The following is an 18,378-nucleotide window of genomic DNA, read 5'->3' as shown; positions in this document are numbered from 1 at the left end:
TGCTCATTGCCGGGGGGCAGCTGAGGGAGTGCAAGGCGGGAGGGTGCAGCAGGCTTTGAGCAGCTGAGGGCTCTAGGATCAAGGCCGGCAAGGGAAGTGACTGACTTGGGTGAGCCCAGACGTCCCAGTACCACGGGACGCCACACAGGTCAAGGTGGAAGCAAGCAGAAGGCAGACTGGGGCAGGGGAGTTCGAGCTGGCAGTTAGCTCAGTATTGCCCTCTCTGCATGTTCTCCACTCGGGTCGGGTAATGGGTTAGGGCTAGGGGGAACCTTTGAGCCCTTACACTCCAACCCAAATTCCACTAACAGCTCATGCTTTTCTCACACGTATTTGTAGGCCAAATTATTTGCTCACTTTCTGCAGCGACTCGCGGGCAGTCCAGCTCTGTGAGCGTGCAGCAGCGTTCGGCAGAGTAATGTAGTTCGTTTCGATGCACACCTGGACGATCGTGAACTCTCAGAATCCGGGTTTGGGGTGAACAGGTGAAGGCTGCGTTTGCCAGCAATCCCCCTGAATAGCGTAACTGCCAAAAGCAAAGGCGAGAGACTCAGCGAGGGCGCGTTTGTTTCAAGGTCTGAACGCTGGCAGGACGTGGCATCATGTCTATGGAGCCAGAAGCCCAGCACCAGCCACTATCACACTAGCGCTTTCATCCAAGGATCTGAGCACACTGTTGATGCTTAACCAGGACAGAGTCTCTCCCTGCACATAGACAGGGCAATGGCTGTGGAGAAACAGCAGAGAGAAGTGACTTGCCCAAGGTCACCCGGCAGGGCCGCGTAGAGAACCAGCTCTCCCAACACCAGCACTGCACTTAAATGACTAGACGAAGCTTCCCTCCCCACAGAGCCCAGCACTGACCACTGGGCTGTTAGCCTCCAGGGCCTCGGCAGGCAGAGCTCTTCCGCTGCGAGAGGCTGGGCCCGGCGGCCTGACACCGTACTGAACAGCCACATTCCCCACTGCTCCTTCCAGGTACATCAACTCCGAGTGCCAACAACTGCAGAACGGCTGGCCAGGCAGAGCCGCTTGTGACACAGACACAAGCAATGAAGACAGCTAAGCTATAAGGCACAACCTGAAAATGCGGACCGATATCAAATCTCTGCATAATATACACACTTTTATTTATGAACGTGTCTGCATACAGACTTTCTATACACACATTACCTATATAATAAAAATGTACATGTGTATACATGGTTGTATAAATATAGAACTGTAGAAATCTCAGAACCGATCTTGCCTATTCACAGCAGCGTCTCCAATACAGAGGCTTTGTTCGGGTGCTGTCATTTGGGACTTGGACAAAAGGGACACGTTTCGTTTGTGTTGGTTTGGGCCCAGAATTTGATGCACTGAAAGAGAGAGAGCCAGTAAGGAGCCACCCGCACAAGTCGAAGGGGGTGTGTCATACAGAGATTCTACCAGCGCCTTGCTGGTTCGGGGCGTTATCACCAAGGGATGGTCTGCTCCAGGCTGCACCATTAAGATTCCTGCATCTGGGGGACCAAGTCTGCAGCAGGGGCTTTTCAACAGGGCAGGATCACTAGGTTCTCCTAACGCAGGTGGGGAGGTGTTCTACCTCCTTGGAAAGCAACCATTCCTGCTTGCTAAGCCTTCCCCTTTCCTCCTTAGACCTGGGCTTTGCCCCCCAGCATTTCACACTAGTGAACCATGGCTGAGATGTCTCCTGGACAGGCACTAAGATCAGTTTAAATAGCACCTCTCTCCCTCCCCCCAAATTAACCGCTCCCACAGCAATGCACACTCGAGATGCTTGAATGTTCACATGTGGCAATGGGGGCGGGCCAGCTCAGCAATTCATCCTCCATTCTACATCCTCAGGCTGTGACCTACTCCAGAGTGGGCCAGGGTTTGGTGCTAACCCTCCAACCACTGAGAGGGCAAGAAAGCAGCATTTCGAGCAAGAATCAAAGGACTGTGCATACTTAGAAACCTCAACTAAAGGGCCATCTAAGGAGGTCAAATCTCTCAGCCCTGGGGAGGGCTGTTCTTTCCTTTAGGAGTTTCTCATTTCCCAAGGGATTCCTGTCCCTTGCTCTGCATTTCCTACCAGCTCCTCAGCCCAGGGGAGGCCCGGCACCACACCAGCCATACCAAGAAGTGTGTTTCCTGGCCAAGCAGCTGGACCCTGCTGAGTGGGAGGATGGTGTCCCAGGACAGTGCTGTGCACCACACTTACCTCCTTGTGCAGCACGTGAGAACAGGCCATCGGGTGGAGTTCACTGGGCTGCACGAGTTTCTGGCACATGAGACACAGCTTACAGGTAGCGGGGGCCTGGGTCACAGCAGCAAGCGTGCACACACAAATGAGAGTCACAGAAGTCCGGTCATTCACAGCTCTAAGTGTCCCATGTTCCCCGGGGTCCTGCTCAGGGTGCACGTCCCACTAGACACAGGGGCCTCCTGCCCCCCAGTCCCCCTAAGACGGCTCAGAGGGGGACCTTGCCATGGCTGAACATTTAAGGGGGGAACCCCTGGGGACAGGGAGAGTACCAGCTACATGGTGCTGATCAGACCCTTTCCCTCAGACCCCAGGGCACAGCTCGGTCATACCGCGATTTGGCTCTCCCCTCCCCATGTCAGGGTGGCATACTTGCCTATCCCAGGCAGCCTGATAGCCCAGCTCCCCCACAGCGTACAAGTGGGTCACCGGTACATTCCCCCAGGCCCTCACCTGCGCCCTGCTGTGGTGGTTGTTTCACTCCTTCCCCTTTCGCTTAACACTCATGGCCCGCCAACTGGGAGGTGCCTGCGCCCCGAGCCCTTCCCTCCCAGCTCACCAGTCTCAGGTGAGAGCCCAGAGCCTGCATGGGGGGCGAAAGGCAACCCTTGCCTCCCGCCAGGCGGGCACACTGCATAGGCAGCCAGGCCCCTGCAGGCGGTGCCGGGGAACATGCAGGAACTCCCAGGTAACTAAGAACATCTTACATGTGATGGTGTCCCTGGGTAAGACACCTGAGCCGGTGGCAGGAACATAGGGGCGCTGATCTGGGGCAGAGGAGCAGGAAACATGGGGGCCCTGATTCGGCCAAGTGGCTGTTAGCAAAGATGATAAAACATATTAGGCATGTTTTAGAGGGAGAGAATTGAAGTCAGCCCAGGGTGTTTACGGGAATGATGGGGACCAGCAGGGAGGGGGCCTGTTGGACTCTGACTATCGCCTCCTTGTACCGGATGGAAAGCTGAGAGCTCTGGCTTTGCCTCTCTGGATGTCATTTGTTTCCTAGGCAGTGGCCCTTTACAGCAGCACAGATCAGTTCACCCTCAGGGAGGCTCAGTTCAGAACCATGCTATACTTCGCTCCTGCCCAACCCTCCTTTGACGAGCGCCCACCGTGGGGCTGCATGGTCTAGGAGCCGAAAGCTACCTCCTTCACAACAACCCCTCCTCACCACCAGGACAGCACTGCTTGGAGCTGGCACGACTCATGCAGTGACCCACCTGAGCACCCACTGCTGCCCCTTGATGTTCAGCAAGCTTCGCAGCTACCAGCTGGTTCAGCTCTTCCATGGTCAGCCCAGCCATGGTCCTCCGCGCGGTCTTGATCTGCTGCAGTATGTTCATCAGCTGGGCCCTGGGGAGACAGCCAGCGGGTCAGGAGCATCTGGGGCACAAGTTCTTACCCCGGGGGTCAGTCAGCTGGAGGGTCTGTTTCTCCAGGGCAACCAGTCCCCCTTCGAGCATGGGAGCCGAGACGCTGCCACAGCCTGGAGTCAGCCACACCCTTTCCCTAGCCACGCACTGAGGTCAGCCACAGGTGATGTCACTTGCCATCCTCTCCTTCAGAGGACGGCTGCAGCACCTGGACAGTGGGGCCCCATCTAGCTACTTATCTGGCCCCATGACTGTCGTATCCCCGCACCTCCCACCCCCAGTGCACTGAGCAAGGCACGTTACAGATGGGGAGCTGAGGCAAGGAGGTGACAAAATCTGTCCACGGTCACACAGGGAGTCTGTGTCACAGCTAGTGCCCAACCATGGGACCATGCGCTTTCACTGCACTGCAAATAGGGGGATACCTTAGGGTGAGACAAGTCTAGTGCCGCTAGAGAACCCAGAAAAATCCATGTCCACCCGGAGAGCCCTACGGTGACGGCAAACAGCGACAGCCATCTCAGCTGGTAGAACACACCAATGCAACACGACTGCATGCTTTTATTCCAGGGCTCAGACTGCACCTCCCACCGGTGCCTGAGCCCCCGCCAGGCATGCATTAGCTAGGTCCACCAAGTCCTGTAGCACCTATCAGTCACTGGCTTCCCAAAGAGTAACAAGCAAGCCCCAGTCCCCGACAGAGCAAGAGCCCCTTTTCCATTAGCAGACGGAAAGCTGAAGCACAGAGGGCTGGTGACTTGCCCTAGGTACTGCTGTCTTCCAAGCACTTACAGCTGCTACTGAAGGGCCCGAGGCTATTTTCTGAGACAACCCCAGGCCTTGGTAGGTCTAGTACAGCACACTCAATCCTTGCTCCCACTCTCCAGGCAAACACCTGGGACCTTTCCTACAGCACTATTGGCTACACATTTTTAGACACTCAACTACAGCCTCTTTTATCATCTCTGTTGCTACCACGCCCCAGACAGGGACACTCACTTGTTACACTGGGGAAATCGAGCCAAGAGCTTCTCCAGGATCTTTTCCAGCTTATCGACCGGCTGTGGCCTGTGAAACTCAGGAGCAACCTTGACTCCTCCCAACCCTGGCGGAGGCGGGATAGAGGCAGCAGATGTCATGTGAGGGCCGTGGGTGCTCATAAGAGATGCCAATGCTGGGCTGTTCCTCCCTTGGGAAGCAGGCAGAGGGGGTGAGGGCTGATTAGGCCTGGAGATTACAGGGTTAAGGAGTGGGAAAGAAAGCGCCCGAGGATCAGCACTGGGCATGACCATAGGAACTGGGACCGGCCCAATGGGGAATGGGAGCCTGGGGGTAAGGGATGGATTGGGCTGAAATGCCGGCATCATGAACTCTGTCTGCGAGAGAGAAGAGAATACCGGTTAGAACAGGCCCGTTGGAAGCTAGCCATGAGCTCTTTCCACCCAGACTACAGAAATGAAAACTTGGCAATGGGTGGGTGGCAGGGAAACCCACCACCTCACAGATATCCCCAGTTATCTCTCCCAGGCCAGCAGACAAGTGCAGATGAAATGCTATCACCAGAGGGACAAGGGGTGCGTTGGGTAACTTCCGCGCAAGCAGCTGGCTAAGAACATAAACACATGCACATGCCAGACCACTACCTAAGCCAGTGTTGGTGACCGGCCTGCACATCCCAATCCAGGCAGCTGTCTGCTGGGGGCCAGCAGAGAGGCTCTCTGCCAGAGCTAGCCTTAGAAAAGCCACGGGTACTAGTGACCAGGGACTCGTCACAGAGCAAGGAGCATCTGGGTCAGGATTTGGGGAGTAACACTCACTTCTGACGGGGGTGGTGGCAGGGTGGGGGTTGGGATCTGTGGGAGGCTGCTCAGCTTTGCTCCATTCCTCACCAGCTGAATGTGACCATTGAACTGGTCCTAAGAGAAAGAAAGGAAGAACAGACATAAGTGAGGGGGAGTCACCAAAACGAATCAGTCCGAGCGCCTCCCACGCTCCAGGATGCTGCGTGACATGGCTGCCTGGGGGAAGGGCTCTAGGTCAAGCACCAGCAGGCTGATGCCACACCCTAAAGCAGCTAGTTTTGCTGGACTGGACGGGGTCTGGCGGGAGGAATTATTGCTTATGTAAAAAGCCATTTCTGCCACTAACTCCACCCTCTGCTGCCATGTGGGATGTGTGCACATCCTGGGTTTCCAGGTACTGGCACAGGGCAAGCTGAGGAGTAGCTATCCATAGTCAGTTCTGGGGACTAATCTGGGGTCACTGTGTTTCTGTGGAGGAATGTGTTCCTAGCAAGGCTCCCAAAGGAAAGGAGAGAGTGATGATGTAGATCGCCGTTAAAGTGAATCGTATAAACAGGACACAAGACAAGCAAAGTCCAGGACTAAACAGCTTTACTAGAGAAGGTTATTTAAGAAGAAAAGAGAAACAAGCCTAAAAACCTTATGAGGAGAAGACTATGAGGCATTTGAGGGAGTTTTAAAGAGGTCAGAAATCAGCTAGATCCTGAGGCCTGCCTGACTTGACTTGCTAGCACTTTGTTTTTTAATTACTAAGCCCTGACCCATATGGACATCTACATAATTAGCTCTTCCTAGCTAATAAAGTTTATCTTTTATAATGCTCATTTATTTCACTTACTGATTGAATGCCCACCAGAAAATGGCTGGGCAGGGCACAGATAATTTTATAACTTCATTACTATAGAAAGTGCAACTATTCGTGCGAGGAACAGATATAGTCTAACAAACAGCCATGTTATTTCCACAAGAACATCAAAGGTCAAATCTGAGACTTCATTGCAGAGAAAGGTAAGTTTCTTCAGAGCATCACAAGGCAATGACCTTCAGCACCACATAAACAAAGCCCATGGCTGACCAAATGTATCTTCAAAAGCTGTGTATGAGGAAGAGATTTCATTGCAAATAAGATCATAGGTGTGTATTAGAATAGCCTCCATGTATTTTGTTAGATTATTTACATGAAAGCGTGCATCAACAATAGAGCAACTGAATGCCACAGATAAACAGAGAGATGGGTTCTGGGTACACAGCCAGCTATGAGGGCAACCAGAACCCAAAAACCTACGGACACATCCGAGGTCGCAGTTTCTATTTGTCAGAGCAGCATTCTGAATTTATGTGAAAGTTTTCCTCTCTCTTTAGCTGTCCCCTAACTCAATGGACTCAAACTACAGCATAACAGATGTAGAATGAATCTTAGGAAAAGCTTCCTAACTGTAAGACCAGCAGGACGATGGAACAGACTGTCTCTAGAGGCTGTGGAAGCTCCTTCACTGGAGGTTTTCAAAAGGAGGCTGGGGGGTAGCCATCTGTCTTGGATGGTTTAGACCCAACAAATCCTGCATTTTGAAAGATGGTTAGACTAGATGACGCTTGCGGTCCCTTCTAGCCCTATGATTCTATGGTTTGAGACCACATCCAAGACACTAGCAGCACGGTCAAGGTCATTAACACCTGGCCACTGGGAGTATCAGTTTTCATGCTCATTGACAGAGTCACTGCTTCAACAGGAGGTACTAATAACTGCGTACGTGTTGGCTATGTCATTGGAGCTGTAGGAGACACGGAACAGGGACAATGCGAGCCCCAGAGAGTTTAATCTAATGATCATTTAAGGGCTTGCTTGAGAACACCTGACATGACCTGCAGAATCAGTGAAGAGGGGTGGGGGGAGAAGAGAAATAAACCAATCAGGTACTCAAATATGTTTCACATTCCTATTCCTCCTTTTAAGTAATTTTAGGGGGTTGCTTGATGCCCAGCAGAGACCTACCCGGACACTTTCTTTGGTCATTCGTATCCTGTTCAGCCTCATTTCCCACTCCTGCTTGGGTCGTATGGTCTCCAGAGTGGGTGGCGCTGACCTACTCAGAGACAAGGAGAATTAAATGGGAAAATAGGATTTGAGTCTGTGTTTTTGGTAGCAAAATGGGAACAGCTGCAAGCAGAACAACAGAGACATGTTTATACATGTTACTCTCCATTGTTTTTCCCTGACCCTCCCCCTCTTCCCCCTGCCCCTTCATTGCAACTCTAACCCACTTTCTGCTCAAAACCAGGAAAGAAGTGCCCTGACCACACAGGTTCATTCTGCATAAAAGCAGAACTTCAGGTGGTGCAGCTTGGGAGTTAGGGCACAAGATGTGAAGAAAACTAACACAAACTCCAATAGATTTGGTGCATGATGGATGCAGACAAGAGGAAAGAATATGCAGTAGCTAAAAGTTAAGGAAAAAACATGGAAAACTGGAACTCCAGTGCTTGGAGGACCCCAGGGCAGGAAACTCTAATTTGACTGCAATAAAGTCTCTCAGATTCAAGCACAGACTGGTTGGGGTGTTTGGAGGGGGTGAACAGGGGAAAATGGGGTTACTTAGCCATCTCTGGGCCTGTACAGAACTCACTTGAGGTAGGTGAGGTGCAGCTCCGCTTCTTTTTCTGCTTCTTCTAGTTTCAGAACCAGTAGCTCCTTCCGGCTCTCCAGGGACAATATCTAAGGGACAAACAGACCATGGACATCAAGTGCATGTACCTGATCGTCTCCCTTATGTCATGTTGCTCATCCTCCCAGGCTATGAGCTCATTGCTTAGCACAACAGCACCCCAGCCCTGACAACATTCATCAGCAGATCACAGTGCAGTCATTTCTCTTGCCCCCTGTGCAGAGCGAGACCCATCCAAAAAGCCTGGCACTCCACTGTTCCTTCCACCCGTTCTGCAGGGAAGACAGGTGCAGTATGCCATTCCCAGCCTGCCAGGATTATTAACCCTAGACACTGTTCTGCATCAGTCCATGACTTGCAATCATGCCCTGCCGTAAGAAGGCTTATACCAACCTCTGCTTTCCAAGCCCTTTCTGTTTCCTCCAGGATGTTCCTGTTGATCTCATTATGCTGGTTCTTCAGCTTATCTAGTTCCATCTCCCATACCTCCCTGGAGGCAAAAGCAGAACAAGCCTGTTTAGGCACTAGTGTGACAGGTTGACTGGCCACCTGGGACTGCAGAGCCACCAAAAATGTGGGTAAGCGGCCAGTGCAGTCCTTGCTTGCCTAAAGCCCAAGGGGTGCACCCCGTTTGAAGACTATGGGAGCAATGACCTTCATCAGACATGCACAGACTGCAGATCTCAAGAGCAAGCTGGCTCAGTGCATACAGGTGACCAGTCATGCCATAGCAGGACATGTAACATCATACTCTGACATGGGCATCACTGAATCAGACATGGAGAGCCCTGTAAACGGTTTTGCTCCTCAGAGTCACACCTTCTAGGCCAGGGTTCAAAGATGCTAGTAACGAATGGTCCTTCCCTTCTTTGTCTGTGTGGGGGGGAGGGGGCAAGGGGAGTTGCCTAACAATGCTGAAGGTTACCCCTTGCCAAGCCTGGCAGAAGAAAAGAGACATCTGACTTAGAAAGAGACTGAAAATGATGTGGGAGGTTACAGCGGATCACAAATTGAATACAAGTCAACAGTGTTTGTGAAACAGGCAAATATCATTCTGGGGTGTATTAACAGGACAGTCCTTTCAAAGAAATGGGAGGTAATTGTCCCACCCTACTCAGCACTGGTGAGGCTTCAGCTGCAGAACGGTATCCCGTTCTAGGCGCCGCACTTCAGGAAAGAAGTGGATAAGTTGAAGAAAGTCCAGAGGAGAGCAACAAAAATGATTAAAGATCTAGAAACCATGACCTACGAGGATAGATTGAAAAAACTGGGGCTCAATCTGCAGCAAGAGAGATTTAGGTTAGATATTAGGAAAAACTTTCTAACTATAAGGATGGTGAAGCTCTGGAAGCGATTGTGGAATCCCCATGACTGTAAGTTTTTAAGGACAGGTAGGACAGACACCTCTCAGGGACAGTCTAGGTGTACTGGTCCTGCCTCAGCGCAGAGGGCTGGGTTTGATGAGCTCTGGAGGTCCCCTCCGGCCTGACATTTCTATGAATCTAAACCCCAGACCCAAACAGCCCAAACTCTGGAGAAGTTCTAATATTTTATTACTGAACATCACTATTGTCTGAGCACCCAAGTCTGGATCTGGATCAGAACTTTGAAGCTCGAGCCTGTCTCTCCTCAGAACTTAATAACTCCAAAGTTAACAACAGCAAAGGTAGATGATAGCACAATGGGATAAATAGACCCATCGGACCTCTGCAAGCACAAGTTCAGTTACAGGTAGAGATTACAAATGAAGTCATTCTGCTGGGTCTAATTCTCAAACCCAGGGGATATTCATCGACACCAGTGAAGCACTCGGCAGTCTCTGCTCATGAAAAGCCTGTGCATAACACAGGGCAGGGACTGATAGCCATTGGCAGAGCTGGGGAGGAGACAAAAAGCATGCACACATTCCCATGTGCCTCTAGCCCACACTAGTAGCCCTCACTTGGAGCATCACATTCACCAAAGAGGAAAAAATCCCTAACAGTACAAGATGAAGCAAGTCTCACGTTGGAGCTATTGTGTGTGATTTAACATTTCCAGTGAATTTAGTGGAAGGGAATGGAAGGGGAGCTCTCAGTAGAACTGATCTTATAGAAACAGAGTCCTACTTTTCATCAGACTGCTCTGCGATTAGAGAAACAATTTTATTTTCCTTCTCCTCCTGTTCTTTCAGTAACCTGCAAAAGAGAGAAAGGACAGACCAAGTCACTTATTGCAAGCATGGAGCCTTTCACTTATCACTGCTACAGGGTTCAGAACTAACATCGAAGTCAGGAGCTCCATACAGTCATCTACTTTGAGAACCAACCACCAAATAAGTCTTCTCGTAAGGATTCCAGTGACGGTTTCAGGGCAACATAATCTATGCTATACCATGCAATGATGCAAAGAAAGCCATTGTAAAAGAGCACTGCACACTAAGCACCAGTTTATTTGCAGAAGGATTCACAGTATGTGGATTTGGTACTTGGATTGTTATTATTAAGGTAGTTGTAGAAGGACTGTTTATAAAAATGCAAAAATTGTGCTCTTCAAAATAAGACCTACAGTATGGGACAGTCTCTCCTGAAGTGTAAGACCATCTAGTGCATCAAACTGATCAGAGCGGTTCCTAGGGTTCACTCATACACTGCTTTATTTCAGTAAAATATTTGTTCTCCCAAAGTCATACCTTCTGCCTTTCTCACAGAGCTTCTCAATTTCTGCTTTCAGATCCTGCTCCTTTTGCAAGAATTCTTTCTTCTCTTTCTCCATCTTTTTCTTGGTCTCTTCTCGTTTGATCGTAACATCCTGAATGGCCTTCAGGATCTCCTAGAGCACAGCCGCACCAAGCAAGTAAAAAAGGTAAGCCCACCACAAGATTGGTTTTTTAATTCTGAACTCGGTACAATTAACTGTGTAGAGAGTTACACGTGCCACAGAAGGGTTTTAAAAGAAATGTGAGAACATCAGTCGTGAGATGGTGGGCCCGGGATGATAAACACGAAACCCAGAATCTGCTACACAAGACAGGTCAGTGGTCCACATTGCCGGTTCTCGTGCAGGGACCGGAGGGAGCCCACAAACAGATTTCAGGGGTTCATAACCTTCCTCCTTTTCTTTAAATCTAGATGAAATGATGTGCTGAAGCTTTTTTCTATTGTGACATGGGTCACAGTATGGAAGAGGAGGCTGAGAACCACTGGTGCAATGCAATGCCTCCCAAGCTGCCGGCCAGAGAGCTGACTGGTCACACAGTGCTAACTTGCCTTGTTTCCAGCTCCTGTGATTGAAATACTTCTCTAGTTGTCATAGGGATGCTAGAAGATCATGAACGGGAAGGGACCTGTCCATGAGATGCTATTTATTTAGATGTAGTCCACATGACTAAAGAGCCTGAAAAGTCAACACACTGACACTCTCAGTGACCAATATCTGATGCTTAAAAGAATCCCCATGTTACACACTTTGCAAGTTGTGCTGTGTTGCCCATAAGAGGAGTCCCTTCCTGACCTCTCCAGGCATCATCTTGTGCCCTGCAGCACAACACTGGGTTATCCCAGCTTAGCAGTACAATTGTTAAAGGGGTGGGGCGGGCTGGACGGACATGGAGAGAAGTGCTTAATTTGGTACCTGGTGATTCTTCATCTCTTCTTGCCTTCGTTGCTGGAGCTGCTTGAGTTGCACCTGGAGTTGATTCTCCACCTGCCTCTGTTTGTCTAGCACATCCTGGTAGCGTTCCTTTAACAAAGCCCTCTCAGACATCATTTTGCCCTGCAATGGACAGAAGTGTAGGTAAATGTTTCCTGTCCCCCACTGCACCGAAGAGAGAGATGCAGCCAGAACTGCCAGGCAGCACAAAGTGCTGATGCAAGCAGAGGGGAGCAAGGCATCCCAGTAGGGTTTAAAAGCTCAGGAGAAGGCAGGATGGAGGCTGTGAAGAACCATGATTAATATGACTCCCAGTAACAAAGCACCGGCCCTCTTGGATCAGAAAAGGCAGACACACCCATGTCCCTGGAGCAGGCATCAATCATTTCTCAGCTTCTTGTCTAACAATTAGTTACAGGGCTGCAAATCTGTCATTTAAATGAGGCAGTATATCTAGTGGTTAGAGCAGAAGGGACAAGGAATCAAGATTCATGGGTTCTAGATACTGCCTTTTGGAAATTCACTTAATATCTCCACGCTGCAATTTTTTCAGATATAGATAAGATATTAATCCTTCCCAACCTGACACGAGTGCTGTGACCACTCATGAAGATTTTGTCAAATTTGTTGGGAGCAAAGGAGCAAGGGTGAGGGAGATTTTGACAGAAATAAGTCAGTGGTGTTTCAATTGCCTTCTGGCCAAAGTGAGATCGAGGTAGGTCTCTGGAAAAAAAATTGCCATGATCCTCCTTGCCCCACATGTTGGGTACATCACATCTAGAACAAGTGGCACAGAAAACTACCAAGTTATATAAACGCTATTACATCATCACGATGTGTGCTTTGCACAGGATCTCACAGCACTTTACAAACATCAGTGACGCCTCAATGGGTATGTCTACATTGCAAGGTAAGCCCAGCGTTAGCAGAACTGGAGTGAGACCGTGGATCTGTTAACCTAGGGCTTGACTGTCTGCACTCATTTGTAACCTCAGATTAGGAACTGTTGAACCCTGGGTCCCAAGATGAGGCTCCAAGATCTACAATGCATGATGCAGGCCCAAGTTCAACCACCCGTATCCCAGATACCCTAGCACCCTCCCAAAACGTGGCCGCTCTAGCCCTTTGTTCATGGGGCACTGTGGGAAAGCTTAACTGTCCAGAGGACAAAAATAGTCAGCCTGTGGGATTGTGGAATACTTTTGGCAGATTCTCAGAGGACGAGTCCAGTGGGACAGTGTTTACACCACAAAGCAATAGGGCTTGAATCCTGGGTCTTGGCTTGGACCCACCACCTTCACTGGGTCCCAGGACCCTGGGTTAGCACGATTTGTGTGTAGACAGAAGGGGGTTAGGGCTTGAGCCTGAGTCTGAACCCTTGACTACACTGCAGTGTAGGCATACCCAATGTCACTTTACCTGTAAGTGCCCTATAAGTGCAGAGGGTTTAGGGTCCCATTTTCAGTTGTGCTGAGCATCCGGAGTTCCCAATGACTTCAGTGAGCTGCAGACCTTGATACCAGAGAATGGAGGCCTGAGTAACTTACCCAGGGACAGACTCAGTGAAAGATCTGTGATCGGAACCCAGGACTTTGAGTAGTCCCCTGTTCTAACGACAAGATTGGCTGTTCTTTAATACTCACCAAGTTCTTTTCAATATCTTGATCCGTGTTCACCTCCAGATCAGCAGTCTTGAAGTCAGTCTGCAAAGGTAGAAATGATTACTTTTATTAGCGCTCTCTGGAGGTGCAAACGATAGTTTCATGTACAGACAGTTCCCACTTTTAGAGACCGTGGGCTCCTGCGCTAGCCCTTTCACTCGTCAACCTTGAAGCAACATTAGACAATTGGACAACGTGACTGGGACCAGATTCAAAGCTCAGCTCAGTGAGTGCACATAATTCCCCACCCTCTTTTTTGTTCACAAGAGAGAATATGCAGACACTGTAACTAATTTTACAAGGTACAGAGAGACACGTGTTACTTGGTATCAGGACAAGGGATGCCTGCAGTCCATTTCACTTACTCCTGCGCTACCTGTCATTCTCACATCCTTCCCTCCTACAAAAAAGATGACGTCTGTCACCTCCTACCAAAGGAAGCATCCTACCAGGGAGCCTAGAAAATGATCTCTACAAACCAGGGGAAGCAGAAACCATCCAGGACAGACATGGAAGTTTTACTTCTTCCTGCTACAAAAGGTGCATATTGCATGAATATATTGGCAAAGGACAACAAGGACTGTTCCAAACCTAAGAAAATGACTGGACTTTAAACGGGATCCCGTCTCTAGGAAGAGTTCCAGCAGGATCCTCTGTGCCACATCACATGCTGTGGACTGGTGGATTAAAAGGCCCTTAGGAGCTCTTAAGCATTTACTTGCCTGAAACACACAGAAAACCAGAGGAGCTTGCCCGGTGCACAAAGCAGGCTCTCTGGTAGGCATGAGTGTTTCTGTCTTGCACCTCCCAAACACTAACCCCCCCACAAAGAAACCACGCTAGAGAAAACTCAAGCTTCATAAACATAAGGAAACTGGTACCTGACCTGCACTGCAATGTTCTGAGAGGGCTTCTGGGATGAAGCTTCCTGATCTGAGTCCTGCACAATGCTGCTGTTTTCAATCCCATTCTCCCCATGTGGTGGCACCTCCAGGGGTTTATTATCCAGCTCCTGACCCCCGTCCTCTCTGGCCTGCTGCAAGAGTGAAGCTTCCAGTTCAGCTTCAGAGCCGGTATTGGTAGCATGTTGTTGTTCTGCAGGGACATCAGCTTGGAGGTGCAGAGAACCTGTTTGCAGATTTCCCCCAGGTGGCAAGGGTCTCTCTTCTTCCAGCACACTGTCTGAACCCTCTGAATCAGACTGATACAGCTCTTCACTTGAGGAACGCGCCTGCATCTCTCCAGACACAGCACCGGAGGGTCCTACAGCTCTGGCCGTGGGTTCTTCTCCTGATGCTACTTTGTTCTCTGCAGCCAGCAGTGATGCATCAGTCAGCAATGTCCCAGGATCTCTTTCTGCTCCTCCTGAATGAGCATCTCCTGTATTCTCACTTGTTTTTGGTTGGCTATGATTGGCAGCTGCCAATGACAGAGGATCATTCTCATTTTCTTGTATAGAAAGGTCACTTATGCTGTTCAAAAGAAACAGATACTAATCCATACTTTGCATTTCTATTGCATCTATCACCCAAGCCCCTCAAAGTGTTTTAAAAAGTACTGTGTCTCACAATCACCCTGTGAGGTAGATCAATATTCTCATATTATAGATGGGGAAACTGAGATAGAGGAGCAGCAACTTGTCCAATCCCACATGACAAATCAGCGGCAGAGCCAAAATCTCAGATCAAGGTACTGTTAGACCGCACTCTCTCCCTGACATACTTTGCTCTATTTACAGTACAATCTTTAATTGGTTCAGTTCTCTTTGCTAGTAAGGATTTTAGAAACTTTCATTCAGAATCTACAACTAGGCCACCCCCATCACTGGGCTGTAGAGAGAAAAGGACTAGTAGAGAAGTGGTCTTCAAGTTTCCTCATTCTTTATGCCCTCCATGTCTCAAAATGAGTTAGTTCAGAAAGTTAACAACACACTGAACTTCTCCCATTAAGGTCAATGCTGCTGGTACAGAAACAAGAGGCCATTAAAAGGAACCGTTTGATTTGATTTTGTGCATCTCTTCACACAAACCATCAGCAAGCAGCCTGACACACACACCTACACCCTACCTGACAGGCAAATTGTCGAGTTCTTTGTATGGGTCTGAGTCTTGCAGGGACAGCTGGCTAGCAGTGGATTTCTCAGGAATAGGCACTTCATCCTTGGTTTGCTCTGACGCCATAGTCCTTTAGCTGCAGTTAAAAAATGTTGTCATTATTATTACAGTAGCACGTGGAGGTCCCAGCTGAGATGAGGACACCCTTGTGCTAAGCATTGTACAAACACGTGAGAATCCTCATCCTGAACAGTTACATCCTTTCTCTTACCCTTCATCTTGTCTGTGTAGACCAGGGGTGTCAAACTCGCTGATGGTGACGGGCCAAATTCTCATAAACTGCACTTCACAGGGGCCATGCAATACCCACCGCCAAAAAATTCAGACTATCTTCCCCTTTTCGGCTGCGTGGCATCAGCCCTTTTTGGCGGCGGGATTTCGCGGGGGACCGGGTTGCCGGACTGAGTGCATTGCCGCTTTAACAGATTTCTCTGAGTCTGGCATCGACGCTTTAAGACATTTCACGGACTCTTAAACCGGCAATGCCATAGGCAGAGAAATCTCTTTAAGTGCCAATGCCCTCACTTTGGGCGGCAGCACATCTCAAATAAACTGGCCGGACGCGGTCCGGATCAAAAAGGTTCACGGGCCGGATGTTTGACACCCCTGCTCTAAGAGCTTGTCTACATTAGAAAAATGGGTCAGGGTGCATTAACTAACCTCAACCCATTTCTTGGTGGAGATGCACAGCAACACCTTTTAGCTCAACTTGCAGGTTGTGCCCCACCCTACACTGCTCAATAGAGAAAAATGTTGCTGCAATGCATCCACATTAGGAACAAAAGTTGTAATTAGGCAGAGGTCAGTTAATAAACCCTGACCTACCCGCCACCCATTTTTGTATGGTGGACAAATCCTAAAACAGACTAGGGAATCCTACCTAGTTTCCCAGCGTGGGGGAGGGAGGGGGTGTAATTCTGCCCCTCCTCCTCTCTTTATTTCCCTGCAGTCTGAATGATCACTTAGTAAATGAGAAGCATGCCAAAGCCTCAACCAGAGCTCCAGAGTCAAACGCCCTAAAACACAGGGGGGTTCCTGGACCTGGATTCCGTTGCCTGGGCCCATCTCCATTCAAAAGGCACCTGCTACAAAAACATGGACTAGAGATACGTGTTTCTCCAGCAAGCTGCGAGGATGCGCTATGTACTGGGATCCACCGGCCTGCGCGTGGCTCCCCCTCCCCCATCAAGGCATGTCGCAGACCCCTAGAAGAAGAGGGCTGGCAGGGAGCGCAGGAGGTGTCTAGTCCACCCCTGCTCAGAGCAGGCCCAGCCCCAGCTACACCATCCCAGCCAGGCTGCGTCCAGCCGGGCCTTACACACCTCTGAGGATGGCAATTGCACAGCTCCCAGGTAACCCATGGCAGTGCTGCACCGCCCGCCTCGGGAATAGTCCGTCCTAGTGTCCACCCCAGCCAGCCCAGCCCAGCCCAGCCCCCCCACTGACCGTGTCCAGCCCAGCCCCCCACTGACCGTGTCCACCCCAGCCAGCCCAGCCCCCCCACTGACCGTGTCCACCCCAGCCAGCCCAGCCCAGCCCCCCACTGACCGTGTCCAGCCCAGCCCCGCCCCCCACTGACCGTGTCCAGCCCAGCCCAGCCCCCCACTGACCGTGTCCAGCCCAGCCCCCCACTGACCGTGTCCACCCCAGCCAGCCCAGCCCAGCCCCCCACTGACTGGGCGCCTCCCTCGCAGGGCCACAGGCCGCCGCTGCCCTGACAACCGGCGGGTCCAGTGCAGAGCAGGCGGCGGTTCCGAGAGACTCAGGCTCGCCTGGTCCGGACCCGCTGGGCCCAGGGCTCGGGCAGGGCTCGGCTCGGCTCGGCTCGGCCGGCGCAGCTGGCGGGGGGCGGGGAGCAGCCACTCTCGGGGGGGGTCTCGGGGCAGAGACGGGGCGCTGGCTCAGACACCCCCGTCGGGGAGCGGCCCCCCGGAGGGGATGGGGGCGGGGCGGGGGCAGGCGGGGGGGGGCCGCGCGCGCTCGCACCCACCTGAGGCCGGAGCCAGGCCTCGCAGCGTCCCCCGCCCCCCTCCCCCGGGCACTTCCGGGGCCGCTCGCCGAGGAGCCACGCAGGGGGCGTGGCAAAGAGAGGCCGCCGCCGGCCGGGGCTGGCCCCGCGCCCGAGAGCGCCCCCTGTGGCCGGCGGTCCGGCTCCGGCTGCCCGCCCCCTCCCGTAGTGCCCCCCGGGTTCATCCCGGCGCAGCGCTCGGGACCCCCCCGGCTCTCCCGGGCCAGGGCCAGGGCCAGGGCCAGGGCCAGACACCGCTGCGGGGCGGGGAGGACGGGCTGGCTTGGACACAGCTCCCCCGCGGCACACCGGCCCGGCTGCCCTGCCCTGCCCTGGTGTAGCGGGGGCACGGCGCTGCACACTGGCCCCGGGGCAGATCTGTGCCCGGGCTAGTTCCCAGGCCCAGCTGCGGCCGGCATTGATTGTCCTCTTCCCCCGGGCGCCCCGGGGAGCTCGGCTCGGCTCGGCTCGGCTGGTGCAGAGCTCGCTGGCCATGCAAACCCTGCTCACTGTCTGCAAGCCCGGCCGTGCACGGGACAGACGGACAGACCCGCCAGCGCCTCTGAGCGCCCGGCCCCGGCCCCGCCCGGCCGGGTACAAGAGAGGAGTGCCGGGGGCCGGGGGCCGGCTGGAGCGGGGCGCCCCTGGGCAGTGCTGCCGGCCGGCCAGGCGTGTCCTGGAGCCCCGGCCACTCACCGGCCGCAGTGGCAGGAGAGGCCTGGCGAGCCCCTAGCACGGGCCCCGCGGGGGAGCCGGGCGCTCGGCGCAGGACCAGCCGGGCGGCAGCTGGGCGCGGGGCGGGCTCGCGGGGCGGGCGGACGTGACGCACCTGTCATCGGCTACACTGTATCCTTCCTGGGCCGGCGCGGCGCGGCG

The 18,378-nt window shown here is 52.1% G+C and overlaps 1 protein-coding gene across 3 annotated transcripts; it reads right to left on the bottom strand.

Moving 5' to 3' along the window:
- Positions 1–1,100: 1,100 nt before the first annotated feature.
- Positions 1,101–18,238, bottom strand: RNF214 (ring finger protein 214). Of its 3 annotated transcripts, none has more exons than XM_067566123.1 (16): positions 18,199–18,238; positions 15,448–15,570; positions 14,267–14,852; positions 13,363–13,422; positions 11,702–11,842; positions 10,761–10,900; positions 10,198–10,266; positions 8,483–8,579; positions 8,051–8,139; positions 7,420–7,510; positions 5,442–5,540; positions 4,624–5,000; positions 3,472–3,604; positions 2,959–3,066; positions 2,210–2,305; positions 1,101–1,361 (listed from the first exon to the last, which is right to left on the bottom strand). In XM_067566123.1, the coding sequence occupies exons 2-16, from the start codon at positions 15,558–15,560 to the stop codon at positions 1,296–1,298; spliced, it is 2,265 nt and encodes a 754-aa protein (XP_067422224.1). In that variant the 5' UTR covers positions 15,561–15,570; positions 18,199–18,238; the 3' UTR covers positions 1,101–1,295. The 3 variants fall into 3 exon arrangements, with proteins under 3 accessions (XP_067422224.1, XP_067422215.1, XP_067422234.1); XM_067566114.1 differs by lacking the exon at positions 18,199–18,238 and adding an exon at positions 17,485–17,560; XM_067566133.1 differs by lacking the exons at positions 2,959–3,066; positions 18,199–18,238 and adding an exon at positions 17,485–17,735.
- Between the last annotated feature and the right edge of the window lie 140 nt (positions 18,239–18,378).

This window comes from Emydura macquarii, unplaced genomic scaffold (assembly GCF_026122565.2).
Source record: "Emydura macquarii macquarii isolate MOO-44397 ecotype Brisbane River unplaced genomic scaffold, CSIRO-AGI_Emac_v2 contig_312, whole genome shotgun sequence".
In the NCBI taxonomy this organism is placed as follows: Eukaryota; Metazoa; Chordata; order Testudines; family Chelidae; genus Emydura; species Emydura macquarii.
This window is presented reverse-complemented; position numbering and strand designations above follow the sequence as displayed.

Bases quoted from the DNA above. Each gene is read 5' to 3' on its own strand.
- RNF214 (XM_067566123.1), bottom strand. From the start codon at position 15,560: ATGGCGTCAGAGCAAACCAAGGATGAAGTGCCTATTCCTGAGAAATCC. The intron at 11,843-13,362 runs GTGAGTATTAAA...TGTCCATTGCAG, and splicing joins AAGATATTGAAAAGAACTTG to GGCAAAATGATGTCTGAGAG. The intron at 3,067-3,471 runs GTGGGTCACTGC...CTTTGCTAACAG, and splicing joins GGGCAGCAGTGGGTGCTCAG to CCACTTGGCCGAATCAGGGC.